At 45.6% G+C, this 18,379-nt stretch overlaps 2 protein-coding genes across 4 annotated transcripts in view; both read right to left on the minus strand.

Annotated features, from left to right (window-relative positions):
- Positions 1-2,739, minus strand: part of LOC307132656 (beta-1,4 N-acetylgalactosaminyltransferase 1-like) — a 41,236-nt gene extending 38,497 nt beyond the window's left edge. The window contains exons 1-2 of the mRNA XM_079827119.1: positions 2,634-2,739; positions 1,697-1,818 (exon numbers count right to left, since the gene is read on the minus strand). Coding sequence (XP_079683245.1) covers positions 1,697-1,809 — 113 coding nt within the window. The 5' untranslated portion in view covers positions 1,810-1,818; positions 2,634-2,739. The remainder of the gene's footprint in view (positions 1-1,696; positions 1,819-2,633) is intronic.
- Positions 2,695-18,379, minus strand: part of LOC307132675 (uncharacterized protein) — a 63,102-nt gene continuing 47,417 nt past the window's right edge. Inside the window, exons 1-10 of one of the 3 annotated variants that reach the window (XM_079827144.1) lie at positions 18,156-18,266; positions 18,034-18,081; positions 17,866-17,949; positions 16,928-16,988; positions 16,646-16,696; positions 12,667-12,731; positions 12,451-12,562; positions 5,162-5,315; positions 4,984-5,042; positions 2,695-2,743 (exon numbers count right to left, since the gene is read on the minus strand). In XM_079827144.1, coding sequence (XP_079683270.1) covers positions 5,020-5,042; positions 5,162-5,315; positions 12,451-12,562; positions 12,667-12,731; positions 16,646-16,696; positions 16,928-16,988; positions 17,866-17,949; positions 18,034-18,074 — 591 coding nt within the window. In that variant the 5' untranslated portion in view covers positions 18,075-18,081; positions 18,156-18,266 and the 3' untranslated portion in view covers positions 2,695-2,743; positions 4,984-5,019. Of the gene's footprint in view, positions 2,744-4,927; positions 5,043-5,161; positions 5,316-12,450; positions 12,563-12,666; positions 12,732-16,645; positions 16,697-16,927; positions 16,989-17,865; positions 17,950-18,033; positions 18,082-18,155; positions 18,267-18,379 lie in introns of those variants that run through there. The other 2 variants (XM_079827143.1, XM_079827145.1) reach the window with 2 other exon arrangements.

Here is an 18,379-nt window from a genome sequence, read left to right on the forward strand (position 1 = left end):
AAGGTAGGCGACCGCCTGGGGCCCCCGAAAGCCAAGGGCCCCCTAAAATGCTTTTTATACGAGATGCGTGTTCAGCGCGGACGACCACCGCCTGCGCATCCGTGTTGAACATGCTTTGTGCTTCTTGTAGCGCCCAAATGATTTCCGCGATTCAGAAAACGCGTACTTTGTCAAATGTCAAAGTCAATGGATTGCTCAGACGCGCGGTTTAATACTGAAGCACGCGCAACGCTCGTGATGCTCTGCTCAATTAATTCACACAGAGACACAAAACATGCAGGATTCATATTTAAATAGTATTTTTGCCGTTTAATATTCACATACACTAGTCCATATCACGATTTGATTGAAGTGTAGGCTACTGACTTGCATTGGATTTATTCATCCAAAATTTGACAAATTCCGTGACATTCCATAAATTCAATTTTTATGACTGCATTCCGCTATTCCGTTCGCATTTTTTTTTTCTGCATCGCGGAAATCATAGGCCACGAGCATTGAACCGTTTCATTTGAGAGAAACTATCATCATAACATACACAGAAAAAGGTCTAAGGCAACCCGTCAAAATAAAGTTTGGATTTTTTTTTTGGAGTAGGCTTAATGTAACAATTTTAACAGTAGGCCTAACCTGTTGTGTAGCACTTTGAATGTACAAAAATGAAAGTGTTTGTTTAATTTTCATTGGAATAAAAGATAAATGTTGTATAGGCCTATGCCTTAATTAGATTACCAGAAAAATTGAAATAGCTACATAAAACAAATAAATATATATTTTGTTAAACTTTTAATAAATTGCTGTTAAATTATTCAAGTTTCAATTAATTAGACATGCTTTTTGGTTAATATAATTGTATATAGCCATATAGAAAAAATTAAAACAGAAAAAAAAGGATTTTGGATTTTTTTTTAATGGAATTTGGAAAAAAATACAACCGATTTCATAGGGCCCTACAAGTGAAAATATATCATGCATCTGAAGTTATAATTAAATACGGAGCAACAGTGCGTATAATATATTTATCGTTTTAAATGGCGTTCACTCAAGGATCTGAGTAGATGACGCATGCGCAGTTACTTTCCAACAGGTACACACATTTTTGGTTGAAAATTCTTATGCATGTAATAATTACTTTCAGTTTAATAACATAAAAAATATTTTAAAGTTTAGAATTAGTCAGCCTTGTGTTGTGTAAACAATTGTGCAGTGAAAATTACCACAAATGACCACCTAGTGTCCAACCTACTCTAATACTGTAATAACCCGTTTACACATGAACAAGGGATCTACAACATGATGAAAGCAATTATTTATAACATGTGCAATGTTATAAAATAAAATAAAAATTGGCCACAACTATGGGACAAGGTCAGCAATCATCACAACATAGGGCCCCATTCCTGTATTTTGCTTGGGCCCCCAAATCACTAAGTCCGCCCCTGCCCATATGGCTAGACAGTGATTCATCTTTTATATTGGTGTCTGGGACGCTATCAGCTCAGAGATTAGAATATACACTTAGAGTTTTTAAAAACAAAATCTTGAATGTGATATGAATAAATAGTGCTTATAGTGCTTTTGAGATAGTATTCTCAATTGAAACGAGTTGAGGCTTAGACTCTGATACATGTTCATTATGCCATGACTTAAAGCAGAAGTGGATACAGACTGAGAGAAAAAAATACTGTTTAATTACCTGGATGCTAGTATGCTTTTCATGGCTTTAAACACTCCACTTTGAATTAAGCAGATGCTCAGTGCAGTGCCAAACAGGAAAGCTTTAAGGAGGATGTTTCGCGTGCACACCATTATGATGATCTGAAAGAACAGATACACACAACATTTCAATGAACCATTGAACAATGCTCCAAAACACACACTTCTGTCTGGATCACTATCGTCAAAGATGACTGGCAGTTAGCATGCAGTTAGCATGCAGTTAGCATACAGTTTGGATTGGCCTATGGTTCTGTTCTGGACAAGAACTTCCTGCCCATCCATGCAGCCTAGCATGAATAAGAGCAGGGAGAGCAGCGATAACCCCCCTTAGGGTAAACAGAACAGAACCAAAGTATTATGATATCATTCATTTTCTTAATGACAATAAATAAATGTACAACATAGTTGAAGAAATGAGTCTGAATATCAGAAAGCCCAGTCCTGATTGGACGAGAGGAGAAGCTGGGGATGGAGGAGGGTAATTAGCTCCTGAGCTACGCGATAAAGCGGCTGATAATACAGAATAAACCATTATATATGAATAATACCGAATCAACCATATATAGGTAGAAGTTGAATCGGATCAGTTGACAGTCAGCTGATGCGAGCTTGACTAGCGGGACCTGCCAGAACGAACACTACGCTTGATTTCTTGTTATTTATTGAAGGTGGATCTAACCAGATCTGTACTAAAAACTAATAGTTCAGGCAAAATCTAAGCACGAAAGCCATTAGCCAAATCATTCTAAGTATTATTTACTTTGCCATCGGTAAACACAGTCACAACAAAAGCCATCTTTGCCGCTTCTGTCATCATCTACCATAAATCTAGCCTTTCTTTTACAAACTTATCCACATTAATTAGCAAAATGAGAACCATACATGGAAACCTGACAAAAGTTAGATGTACTTACAACTGTTTTAGAAAAGAAATGTCCAGTGACCGAGTCAGTCGAGACTTGCCATGTTTTTAGAAAAGCAACAAGGGCGGGTCTTCTCACGCATGCGCTGTTGTTGAGGCGATCTACAAAAATATATATTATCTATTAAAACAATGATAGCTGCTTCTTCATCGGAGCCTGTCCCAGACATCCTCCTTGTCCAGTTGCTGAAATCGATCTGATCACTTTACACTGCACCACCAACCTAGGAAGAACTGTTAATGTGAATCATGGAACACTAATGCATTTAAAAAGAAAAAGGAGGGGAGAATCTGCAAGTAACACAAGAGCAATGCGGCCAAAGGTCATGAGCAGAAGAACACCAACCTTTCAGAGAAAAACTTGTTTATACAAAAAAATATTTATTTTTCTCCTCAATATCTTATTTTAGTGTGAGTAAAGCTGTTTGTTGTTAGGATGACAAAGTTGTAAAAGTAACATTTTTAGGCTGCTCTGCCTCAGTGGTCTAACAGCACTTTTGAATGTCAAAATGATCCAGATGGCCAATCAAATCAAAGACGGTGTGTCTTACTGTCACCACTTTGCTGTCACTGTCATAACACAATGAGAGTTTGTGGAAAGATGTAAGTATTAGACAACTGTTTTTACGATACAAATGTTCAGCGACCAACAGTAATAGACTATCTAGTGATGCAAACTACTCTACTTTTTATGAAATTCCAAAATGAAAATATGCAAACACAATGAAGGTGACAAGACAAGAAAGGTTTGTGTTTTTTTGACATTTTAGATATAAGAATAAGAGTGAATGTACGCACACTTTAAAATAAAATATTTGCAAATAGTTTGAATTGATTACTTCATAACTGTAATTAGAACTAGAACTTCAATAGAGTGCCAAAGTTATGACGTCACTTTGTAGGCCAAAAACGCGGAAGTGAATTAGCATTTTAGCACTTCCGGTTCCCTCGCCCTAAAGTCTATGGGTTTTTGCTAAATCGCCTGAAATAAGTTCTGTGGTTAGCAAAGCCTCTAAATTTTTCACGTTTTGATCTATGACATAAAACACATTAGTTAAAACCTGCTTGTGATTTTTTAAAAACGTTATTGTGTCTTAAAAACGGTGGTTGCTAACAAGTTGCTAAAAGGAACTACATCCTTTCAACAGTATCTGTCTGCAACCTGCAAGACTTCAAGTTACACCCACTTCAAGTTACGCCCACTTTCAAATTACCACGAGAGCGACTAGAGAAGTTGCATATGCTTTTAAATCGCTCTCGCACGCGTTTAACATAAACTGATCATACTCGAGTTAATGAAACAGACTCTTAGCTGTTCGAGAACAGTAACCTCTGAGAGGACATCTTCAAAATGCTTGTTTTGTCTGTATACAGTAAAGCAAGCTGCAATCTGCATTAGTGGCAAGGTATTGATAATGTATAGCTACAAACCATTTTGCAATGTAGCGTTTTTTTCCATTATTTGCCCCACCACAACTACTTTGGAGCAAGCACTAATATAGCTATCCTTTTGGAATTGGGCTTTGTGAAAAACATTTTTTTTTAAATAAATAGATATTTTTAAACATCTTTTCATGTCATATTGTATGCCTGATGTGCTCACAATTAATTTTTGACAACACTAATGAACAGCTAAATGCAATGCTGTCAAACATCTTATGATACTTTGAGAAATTAACTACAAGCACACTCATCACAATCTTTTAATGAAGGGCAACACAATGCAGGTTTATGCAAACCCAATCTGTAAGTTCTGGCACTAATATTGTCATATAAAATTAGATTGTGCCTCCAGCTGCATAAAAACAGTCCATGCTGCAGTATCCTGCAAAATAATTTTTAGAGTAGAACCCTTGAAGTTTTCCTCTTTGTCCACATCCCCAGTATCCTTCACAATCTTTGTACACATCATCGCATTGAATGCAACGGGAGATCAGATAGGGAGTTCGGTAGGTCCTTCTATACTCCTCTGAAAAGGAGTTCCAGTTTACCACACCCGTTGACAAATGAAGAGAGAGGTTCATGTGTAAAATTAAAAAAAAATTGTGTGTCACCACGACAAGAAAATTCAGGAAATGAAAAGAACACGTATTGCCTAAAACAAAAAGCATTGTAGAATAGTGTAATGTTAATAACGCAGAGAATGTTATATTATGATGATCAAAATCATTTTAGCACTAGAATCTTGACTTGAATCCTAACTTAGGCCCACACAGACAGATAAAGGACAAACGTAGAATTGTCACACAAAAGCACCACAACTGCACAAATCACAGAGGAAACAGTCATACTGGTATAGAAAATAATAAATTAGGCAACATCTCTGTACAACATGGATTTACATTTTAATAATGGCAAGTGACCACTCCAGGGGCCATCTAATGTGTTGTGTTGCTGGGATCTGCGGGACACAGATTGAGAAGCACTGAGTTTGTGAGTGAGTTACTTTCAGCTATAGATCAGAGGTGCTTTACCTCTAAAAATATGGAAGGAGGGCCGAAGGAAAGAGACAAAACTTACTGTCAAGCCAGTAGAAGTGTGCTTCCTTCAGAAAGGATTCCTCTCTCACCATCCTCCAGAAACGAGTGCATGTGAGAGCAAGGGTACAAATTGCAGGATCTCCATCTTGTAGCACCACAAGGATGAAGATCATCTGCAAAATGTCCTCAGGCAGCTGTGAAAATAAAACATGAGTCACTACAAAATCAGTAGGCTCAATAACAGGTCTCCATCATCATCATCATCATCATCATCATCATCATCATCATCATCATCATCATCATCATCATCATCATCATCATCATCATCATCATCATCAGACCAGGAAAGGGTGAAGGACCACTCTTAATTAGAATGTTCTGTAGCCTTCACATTTGTGTCCTGCAAATAGCATATACTGGAGGTCTTCAACCCTGCTCCTGGGGATCCAATGTCCTGCTGAATTTATTTCCAACCTACTTCAGCACACCTGTCTGTGATTTTCAAGCGATCCTGAAGAGATCAGGTGTGTTTGATTAGAATTGGAGCTAAACTCTGCAGGATAGTGGGTCCCCTGGAGCAGGGTTGAAGACCTCTGCTATATATGTAGTTATTGTTGCATCTTGGATTAAGCTACAGAATATATGAAGTGGCAAGGTGGCATGTCTACACGGAGTGCACATATAACTAACTAAGATCCTGTGAGCGAGTTTAAACTGTGGCAAATAGATGTGCTTCACAGATACATGCCTGCAAATTGCCAATTCCCTCCGGTGAGGACTCAACTCTGCATGGCTCCTTCGTCTTGTATGGTTCTCTTACGAGAGGTTCTCTCGTATTGCGTAAGTTCCTTACGCTACGGGAAAGTATTCTTTCTTCGAGATTTCTGAAAAACCCAAAATTATCCTTAATTTTGTAACATTGTCAACGCAGTGCGGCAGCCTGGCAGACCATAGCAGGCTATTCCAGCGTGCTATTGGCTGCTCTGCTGGCAACTGCAGCAGCCTATCGGTGAGCCCGCGTGACGTGGCGACCAATGAGGGCGCTTCGCGCCCACCTGGCTTCATTTGCCTACAGGTGGGGCGTGGCCACGTGTATATAAGCAGGGCTCACGGGCTGCATATTCGATTTTCTTTTCTTCAGCGAAGCCCTTCGCATCGCTGGATCTGGAACCCGCCGCCGTGACCGCGCAGACAAGCAAGCAGAGGACAGCGCCTGAGGAAGCCGGCAGCATCGCGCCACCTTCAGCCTTCCGTGCCTGCTCTGCTATCCGGCAGCCCCATATCCTTTTACGCTCAAAGTGTTGTCGCCGCTGCGTCACACTTTTCACAAAAAGAGCCGAGCGTTGATACAAATGTCTCGTTCCACCTGCGGCTCGTGTCACGCGCAGCTCAGCTCCGGGGACCGCCACGTGATCTGCGCTCTCTGCCTGGGCCGTGATCACGCCGCCGCCGCACTCCACGCTGGCGGATGCCAAGAGTGCGAAGAACTGACGATGTCGACCCTGCGGGCTCGACTCGTCCTGTTCGAAGATGATATCCCTCCAGTCCCTGCCACGCCGCGCAAGAAGAAGCGCCGCTCGCAGCGGACTCCGGAGCTCGCAGAGAGAAGCTCGCCGGAACCTTTCCCGCCCGCTTCACTCTCGCCTTCCCCGCCCCCACCCCAGGCCGCCATTTCTGTTGCCGCCTCCGGGGATGAGGCGGATGCGGCCGCGGAACGCGCCGACAGCTGCTCCATCATGGCTTCCGACAGCGAGGACTGGTCTTCCGCGTCCTCTTCAGTCCGGGGCTCCGGACGCTCTCGAGCGGGTGAGGACGCCGAACTCTTGCGCCTTCTCACCCGGGCTGTCGAGCAGCTAGGCCTCGAATGGGCCCCGCCCAAGGTGGCAGCGCCGAACCGACTTGACGGATGCGTCCTAAACAGTCGCCGCCGTGCGCCCACCTCCAGGACTGCACCCTTTTTGCCGGAGCTTCACGAGGAGCTCGCAAAGTCCTGGAACGCGCCATTCTCCGCGAGGGTCTCGTCTCAGGCTTCTTCGACGCTCTCACAAGTTGACGGCGCGGCCGAGAAAGGCTACAACGCTATCCCTCCGGTGGAAGAGGCGGTCGCAGCGCACCTTTGCCCGCCTTCTGGTTGGTGCTCAAAGGCTGCCCTCCCGTCTAAGGCCTGCAGAGTGACGTCATCGCTGATCGGCCGCACTTTCGCTGCCTCCGGTCAAGCTGCGTCCGCTCTGCACTCTATGGCCGTGCTGCAAATCCTCCAAGCTAATCTCCTCCGCGACATGGACGAGAAATGCTGTGACGCTGAGTTAATCACGGATTTGCGAAGCGCGACGGATCTCTCCCTTCGCGCCACCAAGACCGCAGCACAGGCCCTCGGACGCTCTATGGCCTCCCTCACGGTAGCTGAGCGCCACCTCTGGCTCACGCTCGCGGACATGCGAGAAACAGAGCGCGCGGCCTTCCTAAACGCCCCGCTCTCTCCGTCTGGGCTTTTCGGACCAGCGGTCAAGGGGATCGTCGACCGTTTCTCCGAAGTGCAGAAAACGACGCAGGCCATGAACCTTTTCCTGCCTCGACGCCCCGGCGCTAGCAATAGCTCCGCTGCTCGCCGTCCTCGTGACCAGCCAGCAACGAGCTCCGCGCAGCGCCCAGCGCGGCCCCCTTCGTCTCAGAGAAGACCGAGCGGCCGCCCCAGATCACGCTCTTCCAGCCGTGGTAAGCCGCCTCCACCTCGGGGCCCCCGGCCTAGGATCACGCTGAAGCCCGAGCCTCCAAAGTCCTCCTAGCAAGAGGCGAGAAACGACGGTTAAGTCCCGCCGCGGCCGGACCACCGTCAAAACTCTTTTTCCTGTCAGCCCCCACCACTGTGGCTGCTGCAGATGGATTTCACGCAGCCAACGAGCCGGCAAAAATGCCTTCTCGCCTGTCAATAACCGCCGTTTTTACGGCGAACCAGAGAAATCACAAAAGTTGCATTATTTCTGGTCGCACGGCTCGCGCCGTATGTGTTTCAAATGCAGTAAATGTGCCCACTTTTCTGTGTTCACCCCTGCACACAAGCACTATAAACCCTGTGTCCCCCACTCAAATAAAGCGGCCACCGGCCGCTCGAGTGCTAGAGTTAGGTCACGTGTCCGCTTGTTTGCGTCCACGACTAACCACCACACGCGCTGTCACACAGCCACTCTTAACCGGTCATGTTCCACGCGTAAGAGTTGTGCCCGCTCAAACGCGCTCACACATTTTCGCGAACATTATGCCTCAGGCGCCACGCGCCGCGCCACACACCATTTATTTTCCGCCCAGGGTGGCCGGAGCGATGAGTGTAGGGCCGCACACAAGCCACTCCCCGCTCGAAGCGGCAGAGATGCAGTGTGTAGGGCGGCCAGCCATCGCGAGCGATCGGCTGGCCCACAGCACAGAGAGCGCGCGCACTGCGCCCGCCCCTCCTATACGGGCCGTCAAACCCGCGAAGCGCGGCGTTTCGAGCCCGGAGGCCGTTCTATCCCGTGTGGCGCACGCGAGAGCGTGGGAAGCCATTCCAGGTGTATCAGAATGGGTGCTGAAAACAGTGAAGCACGGCTACACTCTGCAGTTCGCTCGCCGCCCTCCGCGCTTCTGTGCGCGTACAGAGACGAGAGTGAGCGAGGAAGTAGCACATCTACTTCGAGCAGAAATAGCCACGCTGCTGTGCAAAGGGGCTATAGAACCGGTTCCCCACTCTATGAGCGAGTCAGGCTTTTACAGCCGGTATTTTCTCGTGCCAAAAAGGGATGGGTCGCTCAGACCGATTCTGGATCTGAGGCGTCTGAACAAAGCTCTTATGAAAAGATCGTTCAAGATGCTCACGACCAAGCAGATCCTCGCGCATATTCGCCCGAGAGACTGGCTAATCTCCCTAGATTAGAAAGATGCATATTTTCAAATCAAGATAACGCCGCGTCACAGGCCATTCTTACGATTCGCCTTCGACGGCCAGGCTTATCAATACACCGTCCTTCCGTTCGGCCTGTCACTAGCACCCCGTACATTTACGAAGTGCATGGACGCGGCCCTCGCTCCTCTGAGAAATCGAGGGATGCGAGTATTGAACTATCTGGACGATTGGCTCATCCTGGCGCAGTCGGAGGCCGAGCTCCTCGCCCACAGGGCAATGCTGCTCAGCCATCTGGACAGCCTAGGGCTCACGGTCAATTGGACCAAGAGCTCATTAGTGCCCACGCAATCAACCTCATTTCTGGGTTTGAATCTGGACACTGTGGCAATGTCAGCCCGCCTGTCACCACATCGCGCGCGCCAAGTTCGGCGCATGGCTGCGTACTTTCGGCCGGGCAAAATCGCACCTCTCAAGCTGTTTCAGAGGATGCTGGGACGTATGGCCTCAGCTGCAGCTGTGCTCCAGCTGGGCTTAATGCGCATGCGCCCGCTGCAATGCTGGTTAAACGCCCGAGTGCCTCACAGGGCCTGGGCGTCCGGTGGCTTCAGGATCAGAGTGACTCAGGGCTGCGTGTCAGCCCTAGAGCCCTGGTTAGTAGCCGACTGGTACCAGAGGGGAGTGACGATGGGAGCCATCTCACACCGCAAGGTCATCTCGACGGACGCCTCCACCACGGGTTGGGGCGCCGTTTTCGAGGGCAGATCAGCCTCGGGCCTTTGGTCGAGCGAGGAAAAACTCCTACACATAAACTGTTTGGAGATGATAGCGGTAGAGAACGCGCTCAAGCAGTTTCTCCCGCTTATACGAGGACACCATGTGTTAGTCCGGTCGGACAACACCACAGTGGTGTCCTACGTGAACCGGCAGGGCGGTGTCAGGTCCAGAGGTCTGGGCAAACTGACAGAACGCCTGCTCGTGTGGGCACACAGCTCGCTGCGCTCGTTGAGAGCTGCGCACGTGCCGGGCCACCTCAATGTGGGTCCGGACAAGCTGTCCAGGGGCCTCATTCTCCCAGGAGAATGGTCCCTGCACCCCCAGACAGTCCAGCTGGTATGGCGCCTGTTCGGCAGAGCGGAGCTCGACCTCTTTGCAACAAAAGAGAACGCCCGCTGCCCGACGTTTCTGTCCAAAAGCGAGGATGCGCTGTCCCAAACTTGGCCCAGCCTCCCGCTGTATGCTTTCCCGCCGATCTCCCTATTGCCCCAGGTCATAGCGAAAATCAGGGAAACGCGCCGTCCGGTGCTCCTTATAGCACCGCGCTGGGAGAACCAGATTTGGTACCCAGAGCTGGTGAAGCTGTCGCACTCACCCCCCTGGCCAGTTCCGCTGAGAGCAGACCTTCTCTCTCAAGCAGGAGGCTCAGTTTGGCATCCCCATCCAGAGCGATGGTTTCAGCATGTATGGGTGACCAACGGATACCCGTTGACCTGCCCGAAGGGGTTATGAACACGATTTCACACTCTAGAGCCCCCTCGACGAGGCGGTTATATAGTTCTAAGTGGTCGGTGTTCACTGAGTGGTGTGTTTCCAAGGGATTGGACCCACAGCAATGTGGGGTCCAGCGGGTGCTCTCCTTCCTCCAAGAGCTTTTGGAATTGGGCAGGTCCCCTTCCACGCTCAAAGTGTATGTGGCGGCTATAGCAGCGTTCGCTCAGACGACGCTAGGTAGCACGCTAGGAAGGAACGAGCTCATCGTCCGTTTCCTCAGAGGAGCCAGACGGATGAATCCCCCGCGGCCCCCGTCGGTTCCTATATGGGATCTGGCCTTGGTCCTAGAGGCCCTGAAGGCTCATCCCTTTGAACCGCTCGAGACTGTGGAACCAAGGTTCCTTTCGCTGAAAACCACGTTTCTGATAGCTCTGGCTTCAGTGAAACGCATGGGGGATCTACACGCGCTCTCAGTGAGCCCGACGTGTATGGAGTTCGGTCCTAATGACTCTAAGGTCATTCTCAGACCGAGGCATGGTTATGTCCCCAAAGCGATCGGCACTCCCTTCAGGGCGCAGATTATCTCCCTCTCGGCTCTGCCAGCATCCGATGAGGGGGACGGTGGCAATTTCCTCTGCCCTGTCAGGGCATTGAGGGTTTATGTCACACGCTCCGCCGCCTTCAGGCGTTCTGAGCAGCTATTTGTTTCGTTTGGTGGGCGCACTAAAGGTCTCGCCTCCTCGAAACAGACCCTGTCCAGGTGGATAGTGGACGCGATTGCAACTGCATACGCTTCCAAACACCTGCAGTGCCCGCTAGGTGTCAGAGCACACTCCACCAGAGGCATGGCCTCTTCGTGGGCTTGGGCCAGAGGGATTTCCATCCACGATATCTGTATGGCGGCAGGCTGGGCCTCCCCGTCTACGTTCGTGAGATTTTACAATCTGGAAGTTCCTGCCTTACAGGCGAAAGTGTTATCAGTTCAATAGGGCCGTTGGTTCTGCCCAGTGATTCTGCGCAGACATAGCTCACATACTGGTAGTAAGTTCGGTACTAGGCTCATGTGAATTTGAAGGAGACCGGCGGTGCCGTTCCCTCATTTACGAGATGAGCTGTTGTGAGTTTGAAGGTGACCGGCGGTGCCGTTACCTCACTCATATAACAAGATATTGTGAATTTGAAGGCGACCAGCGTTGCCGCTCCCTCATTCATGAGACAAGGTGTGGTGAATTTGAAGGAGACCGGCAGGTGCCGTTCCCTCATTCATGGGACAGGGTGTTGTAACCACCCGTCGTAAACCACCCGTCAGTTCGAATGAAGTGTCTGTATATGTGGTGGCCCGTTTTTCTTTACCGGCCACCCTGCCCGAGCAGTGTTATGGTCCCCGGTTCCCTGGGATACATATGCTGTATGCGAGGCGCGCACGGCGTTGACAATATGTTCCCGTAGCGTAAGGAACTTACGCAATACGAGAGAACCTCTCGTAAGAGAACGATACTCGGTTACTTAACGTAACCTCGGTTCTCTCTAGAAGAGGGAACGAGTATTGCGTTCCTTGCCGTGCGCCCCGCGGGCTTTTACGCTTCAGAACTAAGAAAACCGAATATGCAGCCCGTGAGCCCTGCTTATATACACGTGGCCACGCCCTACCTGTAGGCAAATGAAGCCAGGTGGGCGCGAAGCGCCCTCATTGGTCGCCACGTCACGCGGGCTCACCGATAGGCTGCTGCAGTTGCCAGCAGAGCAGCCAATAGCACGCTGGAATAGCCTGCTATGGTCTACCAGGCTGCCGCACTGCGTTGACAATGTTACAAAATTAAGGATAATTTTGGGTTTTTCAGAAATCTCGAAGAAAGAATACTTTCCCGTAGCGTAAGGAACTTACGCAATACTCGTTCCCTCTTCTAGAGAGAACCGAGGTTACGTTAAGTAACCGAGTATCGTTTTTGGGCCATAATTCTTACCATGGTGACCTCATCATATTTTCTCTTCCTAGGGATGCGGAAAATTGGGTCCAGACTTCTCCTGGCCATCTGTATTCCCTGCTCGGTAAAGTGAGCAAACCTCCGGCCATGGCTGTAGTAATAAGTTAAAATAAAAAAAAAATGTTTACCTTGCTGCCCCAGATTACTGCTCATAATATCTTGAATTTATCTAAATATTTTTGAAGACACTGGTACCCTTCAATCTCAAGATTCTCCACCAACATTGTGCACCACCACCTCCTTAAGCACGGCATGTCATGCTGAAGAAAAGAACAGAGTACAATACATTTACAATTCAAGTTGCAAGTTAAATTAATTTAAGAGGCCCAACTCACTTTTTCAGTCCGGAAAGGCTTAACTGGCCCACTTTATATCAAGCAAAAAAGGATGACAATCCCTGACTTAAACCCTCATAGCAGCAAGAAAATAAAAACTCTCCCAAAAAAAACCCCAAAGGTAAAGGGGGAAGAAATATCAGGAAGGACCAAAGAGGACTTCCTGGACCAAATCAAAATCCAAAGTCTAGCTACATATTATAACCCATATCTATATGAGCATTGACGTTATACTTACAATTGTAAAATCAAATGGAGCCATGACAGCATACCAGCAGTACTGCAAATATAACAAATTTGTGTTTGTACTAGAGATGCTCCAATCAGTATTTTTGGGGCAGATCACCGATTACCAAGTTCATGATCTGCCGATTGCCGATCACTGCCGATCACAGAATGGCAGGGGAATGGCAATCTTTTATCTATAATCTTGCAGAGTTTGCACCATTTGTAGAAATGAAACTAACTCTAAATTAACTGAGTCAAGATCTTGAAGAACCACCAAGAGTTTATTTTAGAAAATTAGATAACTTAAGGCTACTGTTGGCCATCTTTCCCAAATAAATGTATATAATAAATGTATATAATTATCTCACCTAAATATTTGATCATGCAGTTCATTTTTGTTTTTAAAAACAAGTTTTCAGGTAGGTTTAACATTAGTATTGAGGTAAGAAATACTAAAGACATTTAATAAGAAATCAAATGTAAATTAATATTGGTCTTCCCTGAATAAATTAAATTAGATTAATCCTTACACTCAAGGTTGCAAAAGTTAGTCATTCAAGAGCAGTGAGTGTCATAAAGGTTCATCAAACAACACAAGACAAAGAGAAACTCAGAGACAGCAGCAGTTTATTCGACAGCTGTCACTTTAAGAGCGAACACGGATAGGTTATATGCAGTTGCACAAACGTTCACTCGCGAGTCACGACGGGGTTGGGGGTTTGCGTGCACACTCGTCAAGACGGTCATTTAGTACATACATTTGTGTGTATCTGACCATTTCAGCGCAATTTGTACTCGCAAGCTTTTTGTGAGATGGCCTGTGTGTGTGTGTGTGTGTGTGTGTGTGTGTGTGTGTGTGTGTGTGTGTGTGTGTGTGTGTGTGTGTGTGTGTGTGTGTGTGTGTGTGTGTGTGTGTCTCCAGACCGTGCGCGCGAGTGCTGAGGGGTTTGAACACTGGCAAGACTTAAAAATAAATGCAAATTATAAACTTTAGTGACGATGCGACACTGCCTCGATTGTGCAAAGTGGCAAATCCTGTGTCAACTGAGCAGCTCGATTTTAGTGCAGATGCGATGTGCTGATGTGAAGCCATTTGAGCATTAAGTTATGAAAGGGAGAGAGAGAGCGAGCGCACGCGGTGATTCACGCGCGCTGTTTGTGAACTTGAGTCCCACAGAAAGTTTTCAAATGACTGCGCAAGTTATTTAATATAGAAATATGAATTGTACCTCACCTTCAGCATTATAATTATTTTACCCGCGCTGGAAAGAAAATGAGACGGTGTCCCTGCATATCATGCCCTAGCTCTCACGGCAGGCACGGGTGTCGTCAGCATGCGATCGGTTCATGAGATCGGCCTTTTTGGAGACCGCCGATCAATCATCCCAAACGATTATCGACCGATCGTGATCGGTTGCCGATCAATCGGAGCACCCCTTGTTTGTACTTAAGTTGTAATTCTTTTTTGTGTGTGTGTGTGTGCATGTGAATTCAGCAAGCTGAATGAAAAGAAAGAGAATCCTCTTTCACAACATTATGTTTAATATTATGAATACCATTGCATTAACTGAGGAGAAGGGAAAAAACTAAAGCTGCGTCAGAGAGCGCTGACCCTATGCTGCCATCATTTGGGCCTTATTCCATTAACACAAGTCCAATGCCAGTAAAGTAAAGGAAAAAGCTGCATGTGTAAAAAGGGCTATAGACACCATTAAAGGGTTAGTTCACCCAAAAATGAAAATTCTGTCATTAATTACTCACCCTTATGTCGTTCGACACCCGTAAGACCTCCGTTCATATTCGGAACACAAATGAAGATATTTTTGTTGAAAGCTGATGGCTGAGAAAGGCTTCAGATAGGCCTCCATTGGCATTCAGTACATTTTTACTCCCAAGACCGATAAAAGGCACTTAAAACGTCGTTACAAAGTCCATCTCACCACAGTGACTCTACAATAATCTTACGATGCGACGACAATAGTTTTTGTGCGCAAAAAAAAAATCTAAATAACACCTTTTTCCAACTTGTTATTGCCTTCCGTGTGTGCCTCCACAACGCATGCGCGAGAATATGACGTAGCGCCGGGGTTCGGGAATCCATGAAATGCGCACTTTAGTCCCATTTTGAGAACTACGCCGAGACCTAAAGTACGATCAATGTAGAATTCAACAGCTTAGACACGCGCGTCTTCCTCTGATTGTAAACAAATCGCTTCTGGGTCATCTGTCCGAACGCCGGAGATGGCACACACGGAAGGCAATAACAAGTTGGAAAAAGGTGTTATTTTGATTTTTTTTTGCGCACAAAAACTATTGTCGTCACATCGTAAGATTATTGTAGAGTAGAGGGCTGCATTGGGATTGAGTCCCGCCGGGTCCCGCGGGACCCAACGCAAATCTCGCGGGAGCGGGCGGTTTGAATTTTGCTGCGGGCGGGAATGGGCGGCTAAAAAAAACACAGCGGGAATCGGCGGGATAGGGAGGTTGCCTAACGACATGATGGAGAAGATGTCAATAGATGATGTAGAAAAGAACCTCAAACGAGGTATTTACAGCACAAAAGCTAAGCAAGGAAAGGCTGACATTTGGAGAAGTTTCTCAATTGTTTTGGTAGGCAAAATCATGCGGTATAACGTTATATGTATCCACATATTGCGCAGCTGGCAAATACATAGCTACTTGATCATACCTCACCAAAAACGCTCAGCACTCCCTGCAGGTCAAGTTGACTGTTTGGTGTTTTTGACAAACAATACATAGAAGTTTAGTGAGTGGAAATGGATTGTTTCTAAATGTCCGTTTGCTATTTTGTGTTCACATTACGTTCTGTTGAAGCATGTTTTCTCAGGTTTCCTTTCAGTCGGTCACGTTCAACGTACGTCGGAACTGACCGACGAATTGGGATCTGTTTTTTGTTTCTCAATGTGTTTTTCTGTTTTGCAAAGCAGTCTATTTTTATGTGCAAAGTTTTTGATAAAAACGAAATTATATTTGAATGTATTTGTCTTTTTTTTTTTTTTTACATGCAGGCCAGGGAAACGAAACAAACAACCCCATGAATCTCTTTAATAATATCAATACAAATACGTGGGTTTTTTTCCTGCGGGACGGGAGAAGACACAAAATCAATGCATCTCTATTATTGTGCGGGAATAAATTCTTAGAGTTTTGCGGGTGCGGGCGGGAGTGGACATACATATTGCGGGAGCGGGCGGGAGTGTAACACATACGTTGCGGGAGCGGGCGGTAATGGTCAGAAAATCGGCGGGTGCGGGCGGGAGCGGGATGAAGAAAACAGTCTCTATTGGGCTCTATTGTAGAGTCACTGTGGTGAGATGTACATTGTAACGACGTTTTAAGTGCCTTTTATCGGTCTTGGGAGTGTAAATGTACTGAATGCCAATGGAGGCCTTTCTGAAGCCTTTCTCAGCCATCAGCTTTCAACAAAAATATCTTCATTTGTGTTCCGAATATGAACGGAGGTCTTACGGGTGTCGAACGACATAAGGGTGAGTAATTAATGACAGAATTTTCATTTTTGGGTGAACTAACCCTTTAATGGACATTTTGTGAGAGATCATGAATAAAATTTACTGGAAAACTTCACTCACCATCATCATGAAGATTCCACAGTCAATGCCAAATTGTTGTTGATGGAGTCCCTGTTTAAAAGAAGAAGAAGAAAAAAACATGTTTAATAAACAGCAAACTACAAAAGTTTAAAGATTTAGAGATTTGGGTTAGTGTGAAAGGGCCTTGCTTGGTGGTTTGAAGGGTTTGTAAGTGTAAAACGAGAAATAGTTAAAGTAGTAATAGCCAAAGTTGTGCCAAACCAATAATTAATAAAAAATAACAAAAAGTGATATGCAGATAAAATGTCCTTGATATTCTACCTCAACATCCAGGCCTGTTAATTCTGTCAATGGTCCAGAGACAATGTGCTGTGCAACAGACCTGATAAAAACAAAAAGGGCATCAGAAACTTCTATAAAGTACTGGAGAACACGCAGTTCTGTCGAGGAACACATTGTTTTTGAGCTACAGGATATGTTAGTCTGAGGAACACGACTGGAAAACAGCAGTAGTTCAAACAATCTGAGGAAGTCTTATGAACACGACTAACATTTCAAACAATCTGAGCAAGTCTGGTGAACACGACTAACATCATTGCAAACAGTTTGAGGAAGTCTGAGGAACACAACTTCCAACAAACATCTTCCTTTAGAAACCTTAAGATGTTTAGATAAGGTCCGTGTGCAAAGCCTTGTCCCATGACTGAATATTGGGAATCCAGGAACAGAACCTCTCTTTTAAGTGGCTTAATAACCTACAGGGAAAATAGTCTTGGAAATGAGTCAACAAGTCTTCACCATTACGACACAGCTAAAGTCAATTGCAGCCAGGATTACAAAAGACTAAAAAGAAAGGAGGACCTACAACTTGTGCACTGCTATTGTGTGTTAGCTTTTTTCAGTATGAATCCTTTCCATGAGTGTGGTTTTGTAATAAATACTAAAAATTCACTAACACAAAGCAGAAAGTGCCCTGGGGTCCATAGGGGGAATATCAGGGCATCTTTCTTTTGGGGGTCCAACTTTAATAAAGAAAATATAGCAAAAACTTAGCTCTGACTTTTAACACTTATTTGATCCATTATTTATTATATTTATTTTTATTACATTTGAAATGACATTTGAGGATCCTTTTTTCATTCTCCATGTTGTACGACCTTAAAGTGTTGTCATCTTGTTGTGTGTTGCAACTTTGTTTTGAAAAGCGTTGTATAAGATAAGGGTTATCACTATTAGTTGAAAGTATTGTGGGTACTTACTGGAAGACAGAGGAAAGGGTCACAGGATGAGGGCAAGAGCCACGTTGGTGGAATATGGAGATCCACAATGTAAACATCTTTCCCCTGTAGAAGATCTCTATCAGTAATTACAGTAATTGTAATTCAAATGAATTTGTCACAAATATCTGTATAAAATGACAGACACACCTGATACTGCGATATTTCCTTGATAAGCCTAAAGCAAGCATTTCCCACCTGGAAAAACAACACAAACCTTATTCCAGAAAAAGTGCAATTACTTCAAAAATAAAACTAAAAAAGTTCCCCACCATTGAATCCATTTTCCTTCTTAGTCCCAGGGATACAAAGTTCTCTCTTGTGAGGCACGTCTGACCATCTTTTACAATAATTTCATTCATTGGTCTGTCCTCATCCAGTACATAATTCACATACACATTACACATATTACAAAGAAATGCAAGCTGTTAGTGCTGGGTTCATACCGAATACCGGTATTTTTTTTTTTTATAATATGAATTTTGATGATACCTCA

The sequence above is a fragment of the Gobio gobio genome (genome assembly GCF_949357685.1).
Source record: "Gobio gobio genome assembly, chromosome: 1".
In the NCBI taxonomy this organism is placed as follows: domain Eukaryota; kingdom Metazoa; phylum Chordata; class Actinopteri; order Cypriniformes; family Gobionidae; genus Gobio; species Gobio gobio.